The sequence below is a fragment of the Pseudophryne corroboree genome, chromosome 2 (assembly GCF_028390025.1).
Source record: "Pseudophryne corroboree isolate aPseCor3 chromosome 2, aPseCor3.hap2, whole genome shotgun sequence".
Taxonomy (NCBI): Eukaryota; Metazoa; Chordata; class Amphibia; order Anura; family Myobatrachidae; genus Pseudophryne; species Pseudophryne corroboree.
Genome location: NC_086445.1, coordinates 12,181,109 through 12,204,127, shown reverse-complemented (window position 1 = coordinate 12,204,127; position 23,019 = coordinate 12,181,109). Strand labels below are relative to the sequence as shown.

The 23,019-nt window shown below is 49.0% G+C and overlaps 1 protein-coding gene across 2 annotated transcripts in view; it reads left to right on the top strand.

Annotated features, from left to right (window-relative positions):
* Positions 1-23,019, top strand: part of CCKBR (cholecystokinin B receptor) — a 197,255-nt gene that overhangs the window by 6,811 nt on the left and 167,425 nt on the right. Inside the window, exons 2-3 of one of the 2 annotated variants that reach the window (XM_063950794.1) lie at positions 11,858-12,066; positions 14,182-14,277. In XM_063950794.1, the coding sequence (XP_063806864.1) occupies positions 11,979-12,066; positions 14,182-14,277 (184 nt within the window). In that variant the 5' untranslated portion in view covers positions 11,858-11,978. The remainder of the gene's footprint in view (positions 1-11,857; positions 12,067-14,181; positions 14,278-23,019) is intronic. The other variant, XM_063950795.1, reaches the window with a different exon arrangement.

Here is a 23,019-nt window from a genome sequence, read left to right as displayed (position 1 = left end):
GGGGGTAGTCTGGTGACAGGGGAAGGAGGGGGGGTTAGGCTGGTGAGGAGGGGGGGTAGTCTGGTGACAGGAGAAGGAGGGGGGGCTAGGCTAATGAGGAGGGGGTAGTCTGGTGACAGGGGAAGGAGGGGGGTTAGGCTGGTGAGGAGGGGTAGTCTGGTGACAGGGGAAGGAGGGGGATTAGTCTAGTCTTGGGGAGGGGATTAGCCTGCTCTGGGGAGGGGGGGGGGGAATTAGCCTGGTGACAGTGGGAGGAGAAGGGACTAGTCTGGTTGTGGGGGGAGGGGGCACAGGAGGCGCTTTCACTACACACTGCAGAGTTTTGGGTTATATATTATATTTTGTTTATTACAGTACCTGTCACTTGCGGCACCAGTAATGGTATAAGAGGGGACTCCGGGGTTTCTGACCTACTTGCACCGGGCAGTGTGAGGGGGACACCCGGCCTTCCACGGCCTCCAATCACGGCACAGCCGCGGACGGCCCGTCTGGCATCTAGATGGAGCCGCGGCTGAGAAAAGAACAGCGCGGGAGCCGCCAGAGCAGGAATTTCAGCAAGGGCTTCATGGTAGGCTGGGGTCGTGGTCCAGGCTGCCCGTCGCGTACGCTGTGTTATGTAAAGGCCTGCCCTGTCCCCTACCACTCATCCCCACTGCGGAGATGCCGTCAGCAGCAGCGCTGGGTCCTAGTGCCGCTGGCTTGATCGTCTTGTCCTGCAGCGAGGTGCTGGCGGGGTGGCTCTGCTCTGCAGCTGTGGTCACCACACCGCAGCGTCACTGGCAATCTGCTGTAGCAGGAATTTTTTTTCCTGTTTACAGCAGCACAGCAGTATGCAGTTGCTGTGGGCCTATTTTGAAGGTGGGCTTGGAGCTGCAGCTCCATCAGCCCCATTGTTAATCCGGCCCTGCAGGTACTGTAATAAACAAAATATAATATATAACCCAAAACTCTGCAGTGTGTAGTGAAAGCGCCTCCTGTGCCCCCTCCCCCCCACAACCAGACTAGTCCCTTCTCCTCCCACTGTCACCAGGCTAATTCCCCCCCCCCCCTCCCCAGAGCAGGCTAATCCCCTCCCCAAGACTAGACTAATCCCCCTCCTTCCCCTGTCACCAGACTACCCCCTCCTCACCAGCCTAACCCCCCTCCTTCCCCTGTCACCAGACTACCCCCTCCTCATTAGCCTAGCCCCCCCTCCTTCTCCTGTCACCAGACTACCCCCCTCCTCACCAGCCTAACCCCCCCTCCTTCCCCTGTCACCAGACTACCCCCTCCTCATCAGCCTAGCCCCCCCTCCTTCCCCTGTCACCAGACAACCCCCCTCCTCACCAGCCTAACCCCCCCTCCTTCCCCTGTCACCAGACTACCCCTCCTCATCAGCCTAGCCCCCCCTTCTTCCCCTGTCACCACACTACCCCCCTCCTCACCAGCCTAACCCCCCTCCTTCCCCTGTCACCAGACTACCCCCCTCCCCACCAGCCTAACGCCCCCTCCTTCCCCTGTCACCAGACTACCCCCCTCCTCACCACCTAACCCCCCCTCCTTCCCCTGTCACCAGACTACACCCCTCATCACCGGCCTAACCCCCCCCCCCTCCTACCCCTGTCACCAGGCTACTTCCCCTCCTCACCAGCCTAATCCACCCTCCGCACCCTGTCACCAGGCTAACCAACACCCCTCACCAGACTAATCCCCTCTCCTCCCCCTGTCACCAGGCTAATCCCCCCCCCACCCTACCCAGAGCAGGCTAATCCCCCCTAAACTAGACTAATCCCCCTCCTTCACCCTGTCACCAGACTACCCCCCCTCCTCACCGGCCTAACTCTCCCATCCCCACCCCTGTCACCAGGCTAACCCCCCCTCACCAGACTAATCCACCCCCCCACCCCTGTCACCAGCTAACCGACACCTCTCACCAGAATAACCGACACCTCTCACCAAACTAATCCCCCCCCCCTACCCCTGTCACCAGGCTAACCGACACCTCTCACCAGACTAATCCCCCCTCCTACCCCTGTCACCAGGCTAACCTGCCCCCACTTACCAGTCTAATCCTCCTCCTGTCACCAGGCAAATCCTCCCCCCCTATAACCAGGCTAACCCCCCCTCACAAAAATAATCCCCCTCCTCCCCCTGTCACCAGGCTAACCCTCCCCCTCACAAAACTAATAACCCTCCTCCCCGTCACCAGGCTAAACCCTCCCCCACCAGACTAATCTGCCCTCCTCTCCCATCACCAGGCTAATCCCCCTCCTCCCCATCACCAGGCTAACCCCCCCAACCAGACTAATCTGCCCTCCTCCCCCATCACCAGGCTAATCCCCCTCCTCCCCATCACCAGGCTAACCACCCCCCCCCCCCTAACCAGACTAATTTGCCCTCATCCCCCATCACCAGGCTAATCCCCCTCCTCCCCCCATCAGCAGGCTAACCCCCCCCCCCCCGCCCCCCTTACCAGACTAATCCTCCCTCCCCCTGTCACCAGGCTACCCCCCCCCCCCTCCTCACCAGGCTAATCCTCTTTCCATCCCTTGTAACCAGGCTAATCCCCCTCCTCCCTCATCACTAGTCTGATTCCCCCAGCCACCAGAACACCTGACTGTTCTTCCCCCTGTCTTCCTCCCATCTTCCATTGCTCTTCCCATATCTCCCTCCTGTCTTCCTCCCATATAGCCACTATTCTTCCTCCCAACCCTGTTCTTTCACCTGTTTCCCTCCCAGTGGCGGAACTAGAGAGTGGTGGGCCCAGGCGCATCAATATGCATTGGGCCCCCCCTCCCATATACAAAATAGGGACCACCCAAAAAGTGGGGTTTGGTCTCACTGAGAAGGGGTATCACCACACAATAGTACCCTCAAATGGCACCACACAGCAGCGCTCCTAATACACCTTACACTACACAGCAGCACTCATTATACACCTTACACTACACAGCAGCCCTCATTATACACCTTACACTACACAGCAGCCCTCATTATACACTTTACACTACACAGCAGCACTCATTATACACCTTACACTACACAGTAGCACTCATTATACACCTTACACTACACAGCAGCCCTCATTATACACCCTACACTACACAGCAGCGCTCATTATACACCTTACACTACACAGCAGCCCTCATTATACACCTTACACTACACAGCAGCCCTCATTATACACCTTACGCCGCACAACAGCCCTCATTATACACCTTACACTACACAGCAGCGCTCATTATACACCTTACACTACACAGCAGCGCTCATTATACACCTTAAGCCACACAACAGCCCTCATTATACACCTTAAGCCACACAACAGCCCTCATTATACACCTTAAGCCACACAACAGCGCTCTTTATACACCTTACACCACACAGCAGCACTCATACACCTTACACCACACAGCAGCGCTCATTATACACCTTACACCACACAGCAGCACTCATTATACACCTTACACCACACACCAGCGCTCTTTTTACACGTTACGCCACACAGCCGTGCACCTTAAACACCTTACGCCACACAGTAGTGCTCCTTACCCACCTTACACCATACAGCAGCGCTAATTACAAACCTTACACCACACAGCAGCGCTCCTTATACTTGTAATCCCACACAGCAGCACTACTTATACACGTAACGTCACACAACAATGCTTCTTACACATGTCCCGCCACTCAGCAGTGCTTCTTATACACGTAACACCACCCAGCAGCGCTTCTTACACATGTCCTGCCACACAGTAGTGCTGCTTATACACGTAATGCCACACAGCAGCGCTCCTTATACACATAATGCCACACAGCAGTGCTCCTTATACATGTAATCCCACACAGCAGCACTTCTTATACATGTAATGTCACACAGCAGCGCTCCTTACACATGTCCTGCCACACAGCAGTGCTTCTTATATACGTAACACCACATAGCAGCGCTCCTTATACACGTAATGTCACACAGCAGTGCTCCTTATACATGTAATCCCACACAGCAGCACTTCTTATACACGTAATGTCACACAGCAGCGCTCCTTACACATGTCCTGCCACACAGCAGTGCTTCTTATATACGTAATGTCACACAGCAGCGCTCCTTATACACATAATGTCACACAGCAGTGCTCCTTATACATGTAATCCCACACAGCAGCACTTCTTATACACGTAATGTCACACAGCAGCGCTCCTTATACACGTAATGTCACACAGCAGTGCTCCTTATACATGTAATCCCACACAGCAGCACTTCTTATACACATAATGTCACACAGCAGCGCTCCTTATACACGTAATGTCACACAGCAGTGCTCCTTATACATGTAATCCCACACAGCAGCACTTCTTATACACGTAATGTCACACAGCAGCGCTCCTTACACATGTCCTGCCACACAGCAGTGCTTCTTATACACGTAACACCACACAGCAGCGCTCCTTATACACATAATGCCACACAGTAGTATGCCTTATACATGTAACGCCACACACAGTAGTGCTCATTATACACAACGCCACACAGTAGAGTGCCTTATACACGTTGCGACTCACTGTAGTACTCCTTATACGGGTGTAGTATGGTATGCCGGCGTCCGGGCTCCCGGCGACCAGCATACCGGCGCAGGGAGCCTGACCGCTGGCATACCGACAGTGTGGCGAGCGCAAAGTAGCCCCTTGCGGGCTCGCTGCGCTCACCACGCTGCGGGCACGTAGCGCGCACCACGCTATTTATTCTCCCTCCAGGGGGGTCATGGACCCCCACGAGGGAGAATAGCTGTCGGTATTCCAGGTGTCGGGATCCCGGCGCCGGTATACTGTGCGCCCGGATCCCAACATTCGGCATACTGAAGACCACCCCCTTATACACGTTATAACACTCAGTATGTGAGTGCACTATTTTTATAGACAGATAGTTAAAAACTGTTTAAAAATGTTTCAAACTCGCGCACACACACACACACACACACACACACACACACACACACACACACACACACACACACACACACACACACACACACACACACACACACACAGCACTGGCCACACACCCATACCAGTAGCCACACCCCCACCATGCTGGCCACACCCTTTGCGGCGGCACACAATAGGCCCTTCATAAATTTCAGCTCCAGGCCCATGAGGACCTTAATCTGGCACTGGCAAAACTGTGACATTGTGTGCTACTGCTGCGTGTTGCATAATCTGTGCCTAGCTCTGCCGGATTATGCAACACGCAGGTAGCAGAATGGGCTACTGGTTTCATATGGTGATTCTGTGAGCACAGAGAGTGGGAGGCAGGTTAGGTCATCAGTGCTAGACAATGACTTCACGGTAAGTATATTTCTCTAACGTCCTAAGTGGATGCTGGGGACTCCGTAAGGACCATGGGGAATAGCGGCTCCGCAGGAGACTGGGCACATCTAAAGAAAGCTTTAGGACTATCTGGTGTGCACTGGCTCCTCCCCCTATGACCCTCCTCCAAGCCTCAGTTAGATCTCTGTGCCCGAACGAGAAGGGTGCACACTAGGGGCTCTCCTGAGCTTCTTAGTGAAAGTTTTAGTTTAGGTTTTTTATTTTCAGTGAGACCTGCTGGCAACAGGCTCACTGCATCGAGGGACTAAGGGGAGAAGAAGCGAACTCACCTGCGTGCAGAGTGGATTGGGCTTCTTACGGCTACTGGACATTAGCTCCAGAGGGACGATCACAGGCCCAGCCATGGATGGGTCCCGGAGCCGCGCCGCCGTCCCCCTTACAGAGCCAGAAGACTGAAGAGGTCCGGAAAATCGGCGGCAGAAGACGTCCTGTCTTCAACAAGGTAGCGCACAGCACTGCAGCTGTGCGCCATTGCTCTCAGCACACTTCACACTTCGGTCACTGAGGGTGCAGGGCGCTGGGGGGGGGCGCCCTGAGACGCAATAAAAACACCTTGGATGGCAAAAAAAATGCATCACATATAGCTCCTGGGCTATATGGATGCATTTAACCCCTGCCAGAATCCATAAAAAAGCGGGAGAAAAGTCCGCGAAAAAGGGGCGGAGCCTATCTCCTCAGCACACTGGCGCCATTTTCCCTCACAGCTCCGTTGGAGGGAAGCTCCCTGTCTCTCCCCTGCAGTCACTACACTACAGAAAGGGTTAAAAAAAAGAGAGGGGGGGCACTAATTAGGCGCAGTATTAACTATACAGCAGCTATAAGGGGAAAAACACTTATATAAGGTTATCCCTGTATATATATAGCGCTCTGGTGTGTGCTGGCAAACTCTCCCTCTGTCTCCCCAAAGGGCTAGTGGGGTCCTGTCCTCTATCAGAGCATTCCCTGTGTGTGTGCTGTATGTCGGTACTTTTGTGTCGACATGTATGAGGAGAAAAATGATGTGGAGACGGAGCAGATTGCCTGTAATAGTGATGTCACCCCCTAGGGGGTCGACACCTGAGTGGATGAACTGTTGGAAGGAATTACGTGACAGTGTCAGCTCTGTATAAAAGACAGTGGTTGACATGAGACAGCCGGCTATTCAGCTTGTGCCTGTCCAGACGTCTCATAGGCCGTCAGGGGCTCTAAAGCGCCCGTTACCTCAGATGGCAGATATAGACGCCGACACGGATACTGACTCCAGTGTCGACGGTGAAGAGACGAATGTGACTTCCAGTAGGGCCATACGTTACATGATTGAGGCAATGAAAAATGTTTTACACATTTCTGATAATACGAGTACCACCAAAAAAAGGGGTATTATGTTCGGTGAGGAAAAACTACCTGTAGTTTTCCTGAATCTGAGAAATTAAATGAGGTGTGTGATGATGCGTGGGTTTCCCCCGATAACAACGGATAATTTCTAAAATGTTATTGGCATTATATCCTTTCCCGCCAGAGGTTAGGGTGTGTTGGGAAACACCCCCTAGGGGGGATAAAGCGCTCACACGCTTGTAAGGGCTCTACCTTCGCCTGAGATGGCCGCCCTTAAGGATCCTGCTGATAGAAAGCAGGAGGGTATCCTAAAAGGTATTTACACATATACTGGTGTTATACTGCGACCAGCAATCGCCTCAGCCTGGATGTGCAGTGCTGGGTTGGCGTGGTCGGATTCCCTGACTGAAAATATTGATACCCTAGATAGGGACAGTATATTTTTGCCTATAGAGCATTTAAAAGATGCATTTTTATATATGCGTGATGCACAGCGGAATATTTGCCGACTGGCATCAAGTCCATTTCTACCAGTAGAGGGTTATGGACACGTCAGTGGTCAGGTGATGCGTATTCCAAACGGCATTTGGAAGTATTGCTTTATTAAGGGAGGAGTTATTTGGGGTCGGTCTTTCAGACCTCGTGGCCACGGCAACAGCTGGGAATTCCACGTTTGTACCCCAGGTCGCCTCTCAACATGAGAAGACGCCGTATTATCAGGCGCAGTCTTTTCGTGGACAAGCGGGCAAAAGGTTCCTCATTTCTGCCCCGTGACAGAGGGAGAGGAAAAAGGCTGCAGAAATCAGCCAGTTCCCAGGAACAGAAACCCTCTCCCGCCTCTGCCAAGCCCTCAGTATACGCTGGGGCTTTACAAGCAGAATCAGGCACGGTGGGGGGCCCGTCTCAATGAATTTCAGCGCGCAGTGGGCTCACTCGCAAGTAGACCCCTGGATCCTTCAGGTGATATCTCAGGGGTACAAATTAGAATTCGAGACGTCTCCCCCTCGCCGTTTCCTAAAGCCGGCTTTACCGATGTCTCCTTCTGACAGGGAGACAGTTTTGGAAGCCATTCACAAGCTGTATTCCCAGCAGGTGATAATCAAGATACCCCTCCTGCAACAGGGAACGGGGTATTATTCCACACTGTTGTGGTACCGAAGCCGGACGGCTCGGTGAGACCGATTCTAAATCTAAAATCTTTGAACACTTACGTACAGAGGTTCAAATTCAAGATTGAGTCACTCAGAGCAGTGATTGCGAACCTGGAAGAAGGGGACTACATGATGTCTCGGGACATCAAGGATGCTTACCTTCATGTCAAAATTTACCCTTCTCACCAAGGGTACCTCAGGTTTATGGTACAGAACTGTCACTATCAGTTCAGACGCTGCCGTATGGATGGTACACGGCACCCCGGGTCTTTACCAAGGTAATGGCCGAAATGATGATATTCCTTCGAAGGAAGTGAATTTTAGTTATCCCTTCCTTGGACAATTCCCTGATAAGGGTAAGATCCAGGGAACAGTTGGAGGTCGGTGTAGCACTATCTCAGGTAGTGTTGCGGCAGCACGATTGGATTCTCAATATTCCAAAATCGCACCTGGTTCCGACGACGTGTCTTCTGTTCCTAGGGATGATCCTGGACACAGTCCAGAAAAAGGTGTTTCTCCCGGAGGAGAAAGCCAGGGAGTTATCCGAGCTAGTCAGGAACCTCCTAAAACCGAGCCAAGTCTCAGTGCATCAATGCACAAGGGTTCTGGGTAAAATGGTGGCTTCCTACGAAGCAATCCCATTCGGCAGATTCCACGCAAGAACTTTCCAGTGGGACCTGCTGGACAAATGGTCCGGATCGCATCTTCAGATGCATCAGCGGATAACCCTGTCACCAAGGACAAGGGTGTCCCTCCTGTGGTGGTTGCAGAGTGCTCATCTTCTAGAGGGCCGCAGATTAGGCATTCAGGACTGGGTCCTGGTGACCACTGATGCCAGCCTGCGAGGCTGGGGAGCAGTCACACAGGGAAGGAATATCCAGGGCTTATGGTCAAGCCTGGAGACATCACTTCACATAAATATCCTGAAGCTAAGGGACATTTACAATGCTCTAAGCTTAGCAAGACCTCTGCTTCAAGGTCAGCCGGTGTTGATCCAGTCGGACAACATCACGGCAGTCACCCACGTAAACAGACAGGGTGGCACAAGAAGCAGGAGGGCAATGGCAGAAGCTGCAAGGATTCTTCGCTGGGCGGAAAATCATGTGATAGCACTGTCAGCAGTATTCATTCCGGGAGTGGACAACTGGGAAGCAGACTTCCTCAGCACGACCTCCACCCGGGAGAGTGGGGACTTCACCCAGAAGTCTTCCACATGATTAAAAACTCGACAGGTATTGCGCCAGGTCCAGGGACCCTCAGGCAATAAGCTGTAGACGCTCTGGTAACACCGTGGGTGTACCAGTCAGGGTATGTGTTCCCTCCTCTGCCTCTCATACCCAAGGTACTGAGATTGATAAGATGGAGAGGAGTAAGCACTATATTCGTGGTTCCGGATTGGCCAAGAAGGACTTGGTAACCGGAACTTCAAGAGATGCTCACGGAGGATCCGTGGCCTCTACCTCTAAGAAGGGACCTGCTCCAGCAAGGACCCTGTCTGTTCCAAGACTTACCGCGGCTGCGTTTGACGGCATGGCGGTTGAACGCCGGATCCTGAAGGAAAAAAGGCATTCCGGATGAAGTCATCCCTATCCTGATCAAAGCCAGGAAGGATGTAACCGCAAAAACATTATCACCGCAATTGGCGAAAATATGTTGCGTGGTGCGAGGCCAGTAAGGCCCGACGGAGGAAATTCAACTGGGTCGATTCCTACATTTCCTGCAAACAGGAGTGTCTATGGGCCTGAAATTGGGGTCCATTAAGGTTCAAATTTCGGCCCTGTCAATTTTCTTCCAAAAAGAACTAGCTTCAGTCCCTGAAGTTCAGACGTTTGTAAAAGGGGTACTGCATATACAGCCTCCTTTTGTGCCTCCAGTGGCACTTTGGGATCTCAATGTAGTTTTGGGTTCCAAAAGTCACATTGGTTTGAACCACTTAAATCTGTGGAGTTAAAATATCTCACATGGAAAGTGGTCATGCTGTTGGCCCTGGCCTGGGCCAGGCGCGTGTCAGAATTGGCGGCTTTATCCTGAAAAAGCCCTTATCTGATTTTCCATTCGGACAGGGCGGAATTGAGGACTCGTCCTCAGTTTCTCCCCAAGGTGGTTTCAGCGTCTCACCTGAACCAACCTATTGGTGGTGCCTGCGGCTACTAGGGACTTGGAGGCCTCCAAGTTGCTAGACGTTGTCAGTGCCCTGAAAATATATGTTTCCAGGAGGGCTGGAGTCAGGAAATCTGACTCGCTGTTTATCCTGTGTGCACCCAACAAGCTGGGTGCTCCTGCTTCTAAGCAGACTATTGCTCGTTGGATTTGTAGTACAATTCAGCTTGCACATTCTGTGGCAGGCCTGCCACAGCCAAAAATCTGTAAATGCCCACTCCACAAGGAAGGTGGGCTCATCTTGGGCGGCTGCCCGAGGGGTCTCGGCTTTACAACTTTGCCGAGCAGCTACTTGGTCAGGAGCAAATACGTTTGTAAAATACTACAAAATTGATATCCTGGCTGAGGAGGACCTGGAGTTCTCTCATTTGGTGCTGCAGAGTCATCCGCACTCTCCCGCCCGTTTGGGAGCTTTGGTATAATCCCCATGGTCCTTACGGAGTCCCCAGCATCCACTTAGGACGTTAGAGAAAATAAGAATTTACTTACCGATAATTCTATTTCTCATAGTCCGTAGTGGATGCTGGGCGCCCATCCCAAGTGCGGATTGTCTGCAATACTTGTACATAGTTATTGTTACAAAAATCGGGTTATTATTGTTGTGAGCCATCTTTCAGAGGCTCCTCTGTTATCATGCTGTTAACTGGGTTCAGATCACAGGTTATACGGTGTGATTGGTGTGGCTGGTATGAGTCTTACCCGGGATTCAAAATCCTTCCTTATTGTGTACGCTCGTCCGGGCACAGTATCCTAACTGAGGCTTGGAGGAGGGTCATAGGGGGAGGAGCCAGTGCACACCAGATAGTCCTAAAGCTTTCTTTAGATGTGCCCAGTCTCCTGCGGAGCCGCTATTCCCCATGGTCCTTACGGAGTCCCCAGCATCCACTACGGACTATGAGAAATAGAATTATCGGTAAGTAAATTCTTATTTACACAACATTGCTGTCTTAAAAAATGAAAAAAGTATAATTACTCAGCATCCTGCACAATGTACCAAGAAAGTGTTCATTTATGTGACCTCTAAATTAATGTTTTCCATCACCTGTGGTAAAATATGTATCCTAGGACGATCACAGGTGATGGACTTCATAATGAAAGATTGTACTTCAGGTGCAAATCAGGTAGTCCCTCCTGAAATGTGTGCTGCATCCAGTTCTGAAAGAGTGCTTAATATTTCCCATGTCATTTTAGAGATAAAGTATCTGTATTTGGCTCATATACGTTCACTGATATGTCAGTGTATTTACATATTTGTAGCCCATAAAAAGTACAGGATAAAATTATTTTAAGGTGGGTTATGTTTCAAAATAACTAATTGCTTGAGAACTCAAGAATAATTGCAAGCTATAAAAAAAAAGTTTCCTAACGGGTTTTATTTGTTCAGCACCACTATATAATGTTAGTGAATTCTCATTAATGTGGTGGGTATGTTTGTAAATTAAGCCAGAATGAGGCCTCAAACACAGATATCTTTGGTTGTTTCTAACCTTATAAATATGAATGAAACGTAGGTATGTGTAGAGCTGACAAATTCAACCAAGAATGTTTTTTTTTGCAGCATACAAATATACTTGACAAATAAAACTTAAAACAAAAATATGTATTAAATATACAAAAATCAGGCCAAAGTAGCCTTAAGTGCGTGATAATTAGCATAATATAAACACCAATGCTTTGTAATCAGCATCATTTAAACAATGTTTTTAGGTCAGCATTACAATTTTGAATTCATTTATTAAAATGTAACAAAACAATAATAACTGCTTTGGTTCAAGCATATAAATTAATGCTAGAGAACATTCTTTGTAAACATAACAATGTAATTGGGTATAATAGTTACACAAATTGTTATCATCGTCTCCTTTTAGATGGATGGCTAGTATCACTGACCTGGGTTGAGAGTGTTGTGAACTCGGGGGTTCTTCCGGTGACCGGGAAGGGGAACCACAGCTGGGCCGAAGTAGGGATGGCCGAATGTAGGTTTTCTTCATGCAGGACTTAGCGGCAGACAAGGTTCGTGACGGATACTGGCTGCCACCTGAAAGACAAGGACTTGAGAACGGTGCTGGTGAATACTGTGAGTGATGCTAAAGAATCATTGTGAGCGATGCTGAAGAGCACTGGGGGTGAGGCTGACAAGCACAGATACAGGGATTTAAGGACGGTGCTGAAAGCACAGTGAATTAGAGGATTTGTGAGCGATGTTGAAGAAAACGGTGACAAATGATTGTGAGCGTTGCTGAAGCACTCGGTGACAAATGATCGAGAGCGTTGCTGAGGGACACGTTGACAAATTATTGAGAGCGTTACTGAAGCACACGGTGACAAAGGATTGTGAGCGTTGCTGAAGCACACTGAACGGTGAAAGCACTGAAGTTTGTTACAGCTAGGAGACATGCTGAACACAGTAAGCACTGGAGTTCGTTTGGCAGAAAGTCTCGCTGAATGCTGGTTACACTGGTGTCTATGCTACTGAGCGACTCACAGGATGCTGAATGCACAGAGGTCTGTGCAGCAGAAGAGCGCGCTGAATGCTGTAGCAAAGGAGTTGAAAGCAGCAATAGGGAACACTGAATGCTGGAGCACAGGAGTTGAAAGCTGCAGTAGGAGACACTTGGACGCTGAAGCACTGGAGTTCACTTTCGAGGAAAGAGATGATACTCAGGCGCCGGGCCTCTGCCCGGCGTCTGCTTTTAAACTTCACGCCCCGGTTTGATTGGCAGGGGGAGGATAGCTGATGACGTCACCCGCCCACTCATCTCCGTGGACGCCGGGCGCACCGGCGGCGGCCACACTCTGGAAGACCGCCGGGACCAGCGACAACGGACGCCGGGACCCGGAGCCCACCAGCGGGGACGACCGCCAGGAGAGCCAGCGCACCTGGAGAGGCAAGTGCGGCGGCTGCGGCGATGTGACAGTACCCCCTCCTCTAGGAGTGGCCCCTGGACACTTTTCTGGTTTCGTTGGATGTCTAGAATGGAAGATCTGAACTAGTCGAGGAGCAGTGACCTCAGAAGCCTTTACTCAACTTCTTTCTTCAGGTCCATAACCCTTCCATTCTACCAAATATTGTAGATTCTTGTGATAGTAACGAGAGTCCAGAATAGTTTTGATCTCAAATTCTGTTCCAGTTTCAATCTCCACCGAGGTTGGACTAGAAGATTCCGAATGGAAACGATTTAGGATAAGTGGTATGAATGTCAAATTGATTTCTCACAAATATTTAAAATGCCCGCTCTAATATATATTGTAAATGCCTGCACCTCTTACTACCATATACGATAAAAGTGCGCTGTACATCGCAAAACACTGTATCCCATAAGAGAAAACAATACACCCACACATTATCTGGGTTCCAAATCTCATTGATGTATATATTTGTTGTTAAAAGGATATGGATTCAATATATATTACAAAGTACAGTATACCTATAGTTTCATGAATACAACTCACACAGTAAACAGTTAGAACATAGTTAAAACACAGTTACATATGGTTACAGTTAAATGCCAGCGATACAATTACCAGATCTTTCTCATATAAGTTTGTCCCTCCATATGTCTCTCTCTTTCTCTCTTTCCTCTGTAAAATCATGCAAGACCTCCATCTCCCTCTTTGACCAAAAGCAACTAACTCTGAGACCCCCAGAAACAGGAACTACCTTCCTGTGTGACTAGTTCCTGGGGGAGGGGTCTCTCTCTCATTCATGATTGAGTCACTATTCTCTTTGTATATGCTGATCAGGTTCAGCCCTGAAGACTGCCAAAGGGCTGGCCTGAGTTCCCTGTTCACTGTATCATTCATTGTTCTAACAAAGTGATTTTAGCTTTTATACATTCAATCATAACTATCCGCTGCAATGTCCTACAACTTAATAACACGTATCAAATTAATCTACACACCAATCTGCTTGTTTTAAAAGTAAACATGACAGGTGTATCTGGTTCCGTTCAAATAATACACATTCATGACATTAATTCATTAGGTGATTTTAAATCAGCATGTCTGGTGCTTGATATTATTATAATTATATACTGTATGAAATAAGTGTCGAATCCATCTCTGTGGCATGTCCGTGTAAATGTGTGTGTTACAATATATTGCTGTGCTCGCTGCGCATATTTGCAAGTATAGCGACTTAAATGTGTGTAGTTTGTATGTTCTCTTTATGTAATATTTTTGACTTTGACAGTGGACGAAGAAGAGAAACATGGAAAGAATTTGGTACACGCAAGTGAGAGGGCAAACCCAATTTGCAGACTACAGGATTCAGGATTTGTAAAACAGGGTAAGGACCCATGAACCTCGGAGCAAATTTCATAGCGGGTACTTTTAGACAGAGGTTGCGGGTGGAGAGCCATACCCTATCGCCAACCTTGTATTGAGGAGCGGCCTGCCGTTTCTTGTCCGCAAAGAATTTGTATCGGTCAGAGATTTTCTTGAGGTTAGCATGAACCCTACTCCAGATTTGACTGAAGTGTTGTAGAGTGGAAGTTACAGCAGGAACCTCTTCCGACGGAAGGATTGGTAATTCTGGAACTTGTGGGTGGAATCCATAATTGATGAAGAATGGGGACTCGCCAGTGGAGGAGTGAAACAGATGATTATGGGCAAACTCCGCCCAGGGTAACAGCTCCACCCAGTCGTCCTGTGAAGGAGAGAGATAAATGCGGAGAAAAGTCTCCAAATCCTGGTTGACTCTTTCAGTTTGTCCATTTGTTTGAGGATGGTAAGCAGAAGAGAATTTGAGTTTAATTTGTAAAGCCGAACGGAGAGCTCTCCAAAACCTTGCAGTGAACTGTACCCCTCGATCTGAGACCACCTCCTGAGGTAACCCATGCAAACGAAAGTGCTCCCGGATAAATAGTGAAGCTAGCTTGGGAGCCGTTGGTAGACCTATCAACGGAACAAAGTGTACCATCTTCGAACAGCGATCAACAATCACCCAGATGGTATTGCAACCTTTGGAGAGGGGCAACTCAGTAATGAAGTCCATAGAAATATGGGTCCAGGGTTTCCTAGGAATGGGCAGAGGACGAAGCAATCCGGCAGGAGGCAGACAAGGAGTTTTGTGCTGAGTACATTGTGGACAAGAACTAACATAATCTTGTATATCCCTCCTCATGGTGTTCCACCAGTAAGACCTTCGCAGTAATTCGAACATTTTTTGGACCCCCGGATGACCGGAGAACTTGGAGATATGGGCCCACTGCAGTATTTTTAGTCGGAATCACCTGGTACGGACATTCTTCCAGGAGGAGGACCTAGAGAAGTGGGAGCTGCGGAAATGGAGATTGGACTGAGAATGAAACTCCTCTCAAAGGAATTCTCTTCATCCGAGGCAGTTAGGGAACGAAACAGAGCATCAGCTTTTGTATTGAAAGTCCCGTCCCGGTACTTAATAACAAAAGAGAATCGAGTAAAGAAGAGCGCCCATCTAGCTTGACGGGGATTCAAGCATCCCAAGAGTCCAATCCCGAATGGCAGTGAGTTTTTCCGGATCCATGCGAAGCTCCGTACCCAAGATGACATAACCAAGGAACGGAATTGAAGATACCTCAAAAGTACATTTGGAAATCTTGCCGTAGAGAGGATTCTTTCGTAGTCGGAGAAGTACCTCTTTGACCTGTATCCTGTGTTCTGCAAGATTCTTGGAAAAAATCAGAATGTCATCTAAATACACCACTACACTTTGGTATAACATGTCTCGGAAGATTTCAGTAACAAATCCCTGGAAAACGGCAGGAGCATTGCTGAGGCCGAACGGTATTACCTGATATTCGTAATGCCCATCTCTGGCATTGAAGGCGGTCTTCCATTCGTCCCCTTGTCGGATGCGTATAAGATTATAGGCTCCTCTCAAGTCGAGCTTCGTAAAAACGTGGGCTCCACGAACTCTATCAAATAGCTCCGTGATTAGCGGCAAGGTGTATTTGTTTTTGATGGTGACATCGTTTAGGCCACGATAATCGATACATGGTCTTAACCCCCCGTCCTTCTTCTTCACGAAAAAGAAACCTACTCCAGCCGGAGAGATAGAGGGACGAATGAATCCTTTAAGAAGATTAGATTTTATATAATCCGACATAGCTTGGTTCTCAGGCAAAGACAGAGGGTACATGCGACCCCGAGGCGGCATCATTCCTGGGATGAGGTCAATGGGGCAGTCCCAGGGTCTATGGGGTGGTAACTGATCAGCCGCCTGCTCAGAGAACACATCAGTGAACTCCTGATAGGCCTCCGGAATGAGCTCTTCGTCCGACCTGGAAGATGCACGGAGCGGATAAACGGGAGTGAGGCAATTAGAGTGACAGAATGGACTCCAGGACAGAATTTGTGAAGACTTCCAGTCGATGTGGGGATTATGAGTTTTGAGCCAAGGCAACCCGAGGACAAGATCATGAGGCATCTCCGGAATCACTAGGAACTCCAGATGTTCTTGATGTAGAGCTCCGACCTGCAGCTTGACTGGCTCTGTGCGACATGTAATAAGACCATTGGATATTCTGGTACCATTGATAGCAGTCAACGAAATAGGCCGTTAGATAGACTGCAACTTTAAATCCAGACTTTGAACACAGGAAAAATAAACGAAATTCCCAGCAGCCCCAGAGTCCAGTAGGGCATTAAAAGGTTTGGCAACTGACTTGGAGATCAGAGACACGGAGAGTAAACAATCCACAGTCGGAGAAGATTTCCCGGACGGTATTTACAAAACTTGATGAAATGATCTGCGGCTCCACAGTAGAGGCAGAGTTTACCCTCACAATGACGCTGTCGTTCCTCCGGATGTATGTATGCGCACATGGAGGTATGTATGATCACATGGAGGTATGTATGCGCGCATGGAGATATGTATGCGCGCATGAAGGTATGTATGCGCACATGGAGGTATGTATGCGCAAATGGAGGTATGTATGCGCACATGGAGGTATGAATGCGCACATGGAGTTATGTATGCACACATGGAGGTATGTTTGCGCACATGGAGGTATGTATGCATACGTGGAGGTACGTATGTACACATGGAGGTATGTATGCGCAAATGAAGGTATGTATGCGCACATGGAGATATGTATGCGCACATGGAGGTATGTATGCGCACATGGAGGTATGTATGCACACATGGAGGTATGTATGCACACATGGAGGTATGTATGCACACATGGAGGTATGTATACGCACATGGAGGTATGTATGCGCACATGGAGGTGTGTATGCACACATGGAGGTATGTATGCGCACATGGAGGTATGTATGCGCACATGGAGGTATGTATACGAACATGGAGGTATGTACGCACACATGGAGGTATGTATGCGCACATGGAGGTATGTATACGCACATGGAGGTATGTATGCACACATGGAGGTATGTATGCACACATGGAGGTATGTATGCGCACATGGAGGTATGTATGCGCACATGGAGGTATGTATACGCACATGGAGGTATGTATGCACACATGGAGGTATGTATGCGCACATGGAGGTATGTATGCGAACATGGAAGTATGTATGTGCACATGGAGGTATGTAGGCGCACATGGAGGTATGTATGCGCACATGGAGGTATGTATGTGTACATGGAGGTATGTATGCGCACATGGAGGTATATATGCGCACATGGAGGTATGTATGGTCCTTCCACTTAGTGCTCCTCCCCACTCCTCACTGGAGAAGCCAGCAGTGCTGGTGGACGTCTTACAGAGGTACCTTAAAGACATGTTGCCTGTTTAAATTTAAAGATAATATTGGCCCTCATTCCGAGTTGTTCGCTCGCAAGCTGCTTTTAGCAGCTTTGCACACGCTAAGCCGCCGCCTACTGGGAGTGATTCTTAGCTTCTTAAAATTGCGAATGAAAGATTCGCAATATTGCGAAAAGCCTTCTCTGTGCAGTTTCTGAGTAGCTCGAGACTTACTCTTCCAGTGCGATCAGTTCAGTGCTTGTCGTTCCTGGTTTGACGTCACAAACACACCCAGCGTTCGCCCAGGCACTCCTCCGTTTCTCCGGCCACTTCCGCGTTTTTCCCAGAAACTGTAGCGTTTTTTCACACACTCCCATAAAACGGCCAGTTTCCGCCCAGAAACACCCACTTCCTGTCAATCACATTACGATCACCAGAACGAAGAAAAAACCTCGTAATGCCGTGAGTAAAATACCTAACTGCATAGCAAATTTACTTGGCGCAGTCGCAGTGCGAACATTGCGCATGCGCAATAAGCGGAAAATCGCTGCGATGCGAAAAAAATTTACGCGCAAACAACTCGGAATGACCACCATTGTTTTTTGTGACTTACAACACAATCCTGCAAATGTACTTACCTGGCATGGGCAGACGGCGACACGGGGGAGCCGCTCCGGACTTCCCCCATCCCCCGGGTAACGGACTGCCTCCTCCACCCCTTGCTCTGGGACATAAGACTGGTCAGCTGGACTGCCAGGTAAGCAGTCTATGTCCTGGATGGCCGGGAAAGAGAAGACCATAATGCGGCGGAGGGGGGAAGTCCGGAACGCACGCCTGTGTACCTGCCTGATGCAGAACCCCGCTGTGGGGTGGCCGGGACACTTTTCTATTCTCTTTCTCTTTTCCCTGTGATGATATATTCAGAGTGGGAGTTAAAAAAAAATTTTTTTTAAATTTTATCAACATAAAATTATATGTTTTTAAACTTTGTCCAAAAAATATCCCAAAACACGTGCATGGACATTTGGCAAAAACAGTGAGAGGCATCCAATGTACATTGTGGTCATTCCGAGTTGATCGCTTGCTGCCATTTTTAGCAGCGCAGCGAACATGTTACTACTGCGCATGCATATGCACGGCAATGCGCAGGCGCGTCGTACGGGTACAAAGCGGATCATTGCTGGGCAATAGATTTAATGAAGAATCCATTCACACAGCGGATCTTAAGGAGATTGACAGTAAGAAGGCATTTGTGGGTGGCAACTCACCGTTTTCTGGGAGTGTTTGGAAAAATGCAGGCGTGTCCAAGCGTTTGCAGGGCGGGTGTCTGACGTCAATTCCGGCCCCGGACAGGCTGAAGTGATCGCAGCGGCTGAGTAAGTCCAGAGCTACTCAGAAACTGCAAAAAGCTTTTTCATCCCGCACGGCTGCACACGCGTTCACACACTTGCAATGTGAAAATACACTCCCACGTGGGGCGGGGAATATGTGTTTGCACGGCTGCTAAAAGTAGCTAGCGAGCGATCAACTGGGAATGATGGCCAGTGGCCCTCATTCTGAGTTGTTCGCTCGCTAGCTGCTTTTAGCAGCCGTGCAAACGCTAAGCCGCCGCCCCACGTGGGAGTGTATCTTAGCTTAGCAGAAGTGCGAATGAAAGGATCGCAGAGCGGCTACAAAATAATTTTGTGCAGTTTCTGAGTAGCTCCAGACCTACTCCTAGCTTGCCATCACTTCAGACTGTTCAGTTCCTGTTTTGACGTCACGAACACGCCCTGAGTTCGCCCAGCCACGCCTATGTTTCCCCAGCCATGCCTGCGTTTTTATCTGGCACGCCTGGTTTTTCCACTCACTCCCTGAAAACGGTCAGTTACCACCCAGAAACACCCACTTCATGTCAATCACTTGCGGTCAGCAGTGCGACTGAAAAGCTTCGCTAGACCTTGTGTGAAACTACATCATTCGTTGTAAGAGTACGACGCGCATGCGCATTGCGCCGCTACGCATGCGCAGAACTACCGTTTTTTTGCCTGATCGCTGCGCTGCGAACGAAAGCAGCTAGCGAACAACTCGGAATGACCCCCATTGTCCTAACCATTACCAGAGCACACAAGCAACAGTACTTTGCATAGGACTAATGTACAGATGTGTACTCCTATATCCTTGCTGCGTTCACATTAAACAGCCCTTCTATTTACACCATACCGTGGCGTGACTCGGTAGCACAGAGCATCTTTATGTATGACTTTTTCCGTTTAAATGCATCTAAGTTGCATTGCTATGTGAATAGGATGCACAAGCAGCTTCTGCTGATTAAAATGATATGATGCATGCCTATATTCTGTGTATGACTGTGGCTGTATCTGCATACAGAATGCTACGTTACAGTGTCAGTAATATGATATGCGGCATGCCTATATTCTGTGTGTAGCTGTATCTGCATACAGAATGCTACGTTACAGTGTCAGTAATAGGATCTGTGGCATGCCTATATTCTGTGTGTAACTGCGGCTGTATCTGCATACGGAATGCTATGTTACAGTGTCAGTAATAGGATATGCGGCATGCCTATATTCTGTGTGTGACTGCGGCTGTATCTGCATACGGAATGCTACATTATAGTGTCAGTAATAGGATATGCGACATGCCTATATTCTGTGTGTAACTGCGGCTGTATCTGCATACGGAATGCTACGTTACACTGTCAGTAATAAGATATGCGGCATGCCTATATTCTGTGTGTGACTGCGGCTGTATCTGCATACGGAATGCTACATTATAGTGTCAGTAATAGGATATGCGACATGCCTATATTCTGTGTGTAACTGCGGCTGTATCTGCATATGGAATGCTATGTTACAGTGTCAGTAATAAGATATGCGGCATGCCTATATTCTGTGTGTGACTGCGGCTGTATCTGCATACGGAATGCTACATTATAGTGTCAGTAATAGGATATGCGACATGCCTATATTCTGTGTGTGACTGCGGCTGTATCTGCATACGGAATGCTACATTATAGTGTCAGTAATAGGATATGCGACATGCCTATATTCTGTGTGTAACTGCGGCTGTATCTGCATATGTAATGCTACGTTATAGTGTCAGTAATAGGATATGCGACATGCCTATATTCTGTGTGTAACTGCGGCTGTATCTGCATACGGAATGCTACGTTACACTGTCAGTAATAAGATATGCGGCATGCCTATATTCTATGTGTGACTGTGGCTGTATCTGCATACGGAATGCTACGTTACACTGTCAGTAATAAGATATGCGGCATGCCTATATTCTTTGTGTGACTGCAGCTGTATCTGCATATGGGCAGTACGGATGGTGTAATGGTTAGCATTACTGCCTCACAGCACTGAGGTCATGGGTTCGATTCCCACCATGGCCCTAACTGTGTGGAGTTTGTATATTCTCCCCGTACTTGCGTGGGTTTCCTCCGGGTACTCCGGTTTCCTCCCACAATCCAAAAATATACTGGTAGGTTAATTGGCTCTCAACAAAATTAACCCTAGTGTGAATGTGTCTGTGTGTACATGGAATAGGGAATATAGATTGTAAGCTCCACTGGGGCAGGGACTGATGTGAATGGCCAAATATTCTCTGTAAAGCGCTGCGGAATATGTGTGCGCTATATAAATAACTGGTAATAATAATAATAATATGGAATGATACGTTACAGGATATGCGGCATGCCTAAATTCTGTGTGTGACCACGGCTCTATCTGCATGCTGAATTATACATTACAGTGTCAGGAATAGGATATGTGACAAGCCTATATTCTGTGTATGACTGCGGCTGTATCTGCATATGAAAGGGTATGTTACAGTGTTTTCATGGAAAACACTGTAACGTAGCATTTTGTATGCAGATACAGCTGTGGTCACACACACAATACAGGCATGCTGCATATCCTATTACTGACACTGTAACATAGCATTTTGTATGCAGATACAGGCGTGGTCACACACAGAATATAGGCATGCCACATATCATATGGGGGCGGCGCCAGACTATTTATGCCATTAATCCGCACCCCTTGTGGTAAAATGCTGCGATTCACACATATTTGAATTACTACAGAATGGGGCCCCACACCCTCTTCACAGGGCTGCGGATTCACGGTATTTAGCTCCCCCCATTCTGCCTACTTCACGTCATGTAAACTTTATTATGGCCCACACAGAACACACCTGTGATCTACTGTATCACATGTATTTAGTGTTCTTACTATTATTATTAGTATCATCCTTTATATATAAAGTGCTTGCGTTTTCCTTCCCCTAATCTATGTAGCCCTAGCATAGCCCGTAGCGCTGTACAGAGAAGCATCACAGTATAGAATACACAGAACATCTTGTGACGGGATCTCTGTCTTCTCTCCTGTCTCTCTCTCTCTGTCTGGGATGCAGTTAAAATGCCGGCTGTCCGGATCTCGCTGTTCAGGAGGCCGACGGACGGCATCCCGACGTCGCAGGTTATGCCCACTCAGTTGGATCTACGCCACCAACTGAGTGGGAATATAACCGGTGTCAAGCACAGCGAGCGGACTCACTGCCCCGCTGCCGGGACTGCAACAGACAGGATGCCGCTGTCAGTAAATCATATGTATTCCATCTTTCTGCAACGGGGTACATTGGCTCCACAGGGAAACATCGGGGTGTAGAGATGGATCTTGATCCAGGCACCAACAGGCTAAAGCTATAGACTGTCCCAGGATGCATTGCGGGGCCTCCTCTATATAACCCCACCTCCAGGCACTGGAGCTCAGTTTAGAGTTGGTGCCTGCATGAAGCAGGTCACTTAACAGGGCGGCTGCGCTGGGCAGCCCTGAAAAAGCTATTTAGAAGACTTCAAGGGCCTCAGCACTTACATGTCAGGGTGACATTCTGTGCTGCGGCTCCATCACCTCCCCAGCGGCGTGGCATACTCCTGCTGGCACTGTTCCCAGGTACTTGCGGCGGAGACGCTCTGGCTCTAGGCACACGGTCGCAGACGCTCTCCTGGTTTCGCGTGGCTGCTACAGAAGGGAGGAGGTAAGAGGGTCCTCCAGGTGGGACCCGCCATTAAATCGCGTTCCGGTCGCAGTCTATAGAGACGGACTACGACGCTGGCATGGACACTGTAACATAGCAGGGACCCCACTATATCCACCAGGGCATAGGAGTACAGGTCGGGTGTACTAATGCCCACTTTACTAAGACTCCGCAGTACCAGGTGGTGAGGACCAGCATAGGGTAGAAGGCGCTTGACCTGTAGCCCCTCCCCCAGCTCCGGGCGCCATCTACTGTTGGTGTTCCCACCCTGGAGCTGCCTCACACTCTCCCTCACTC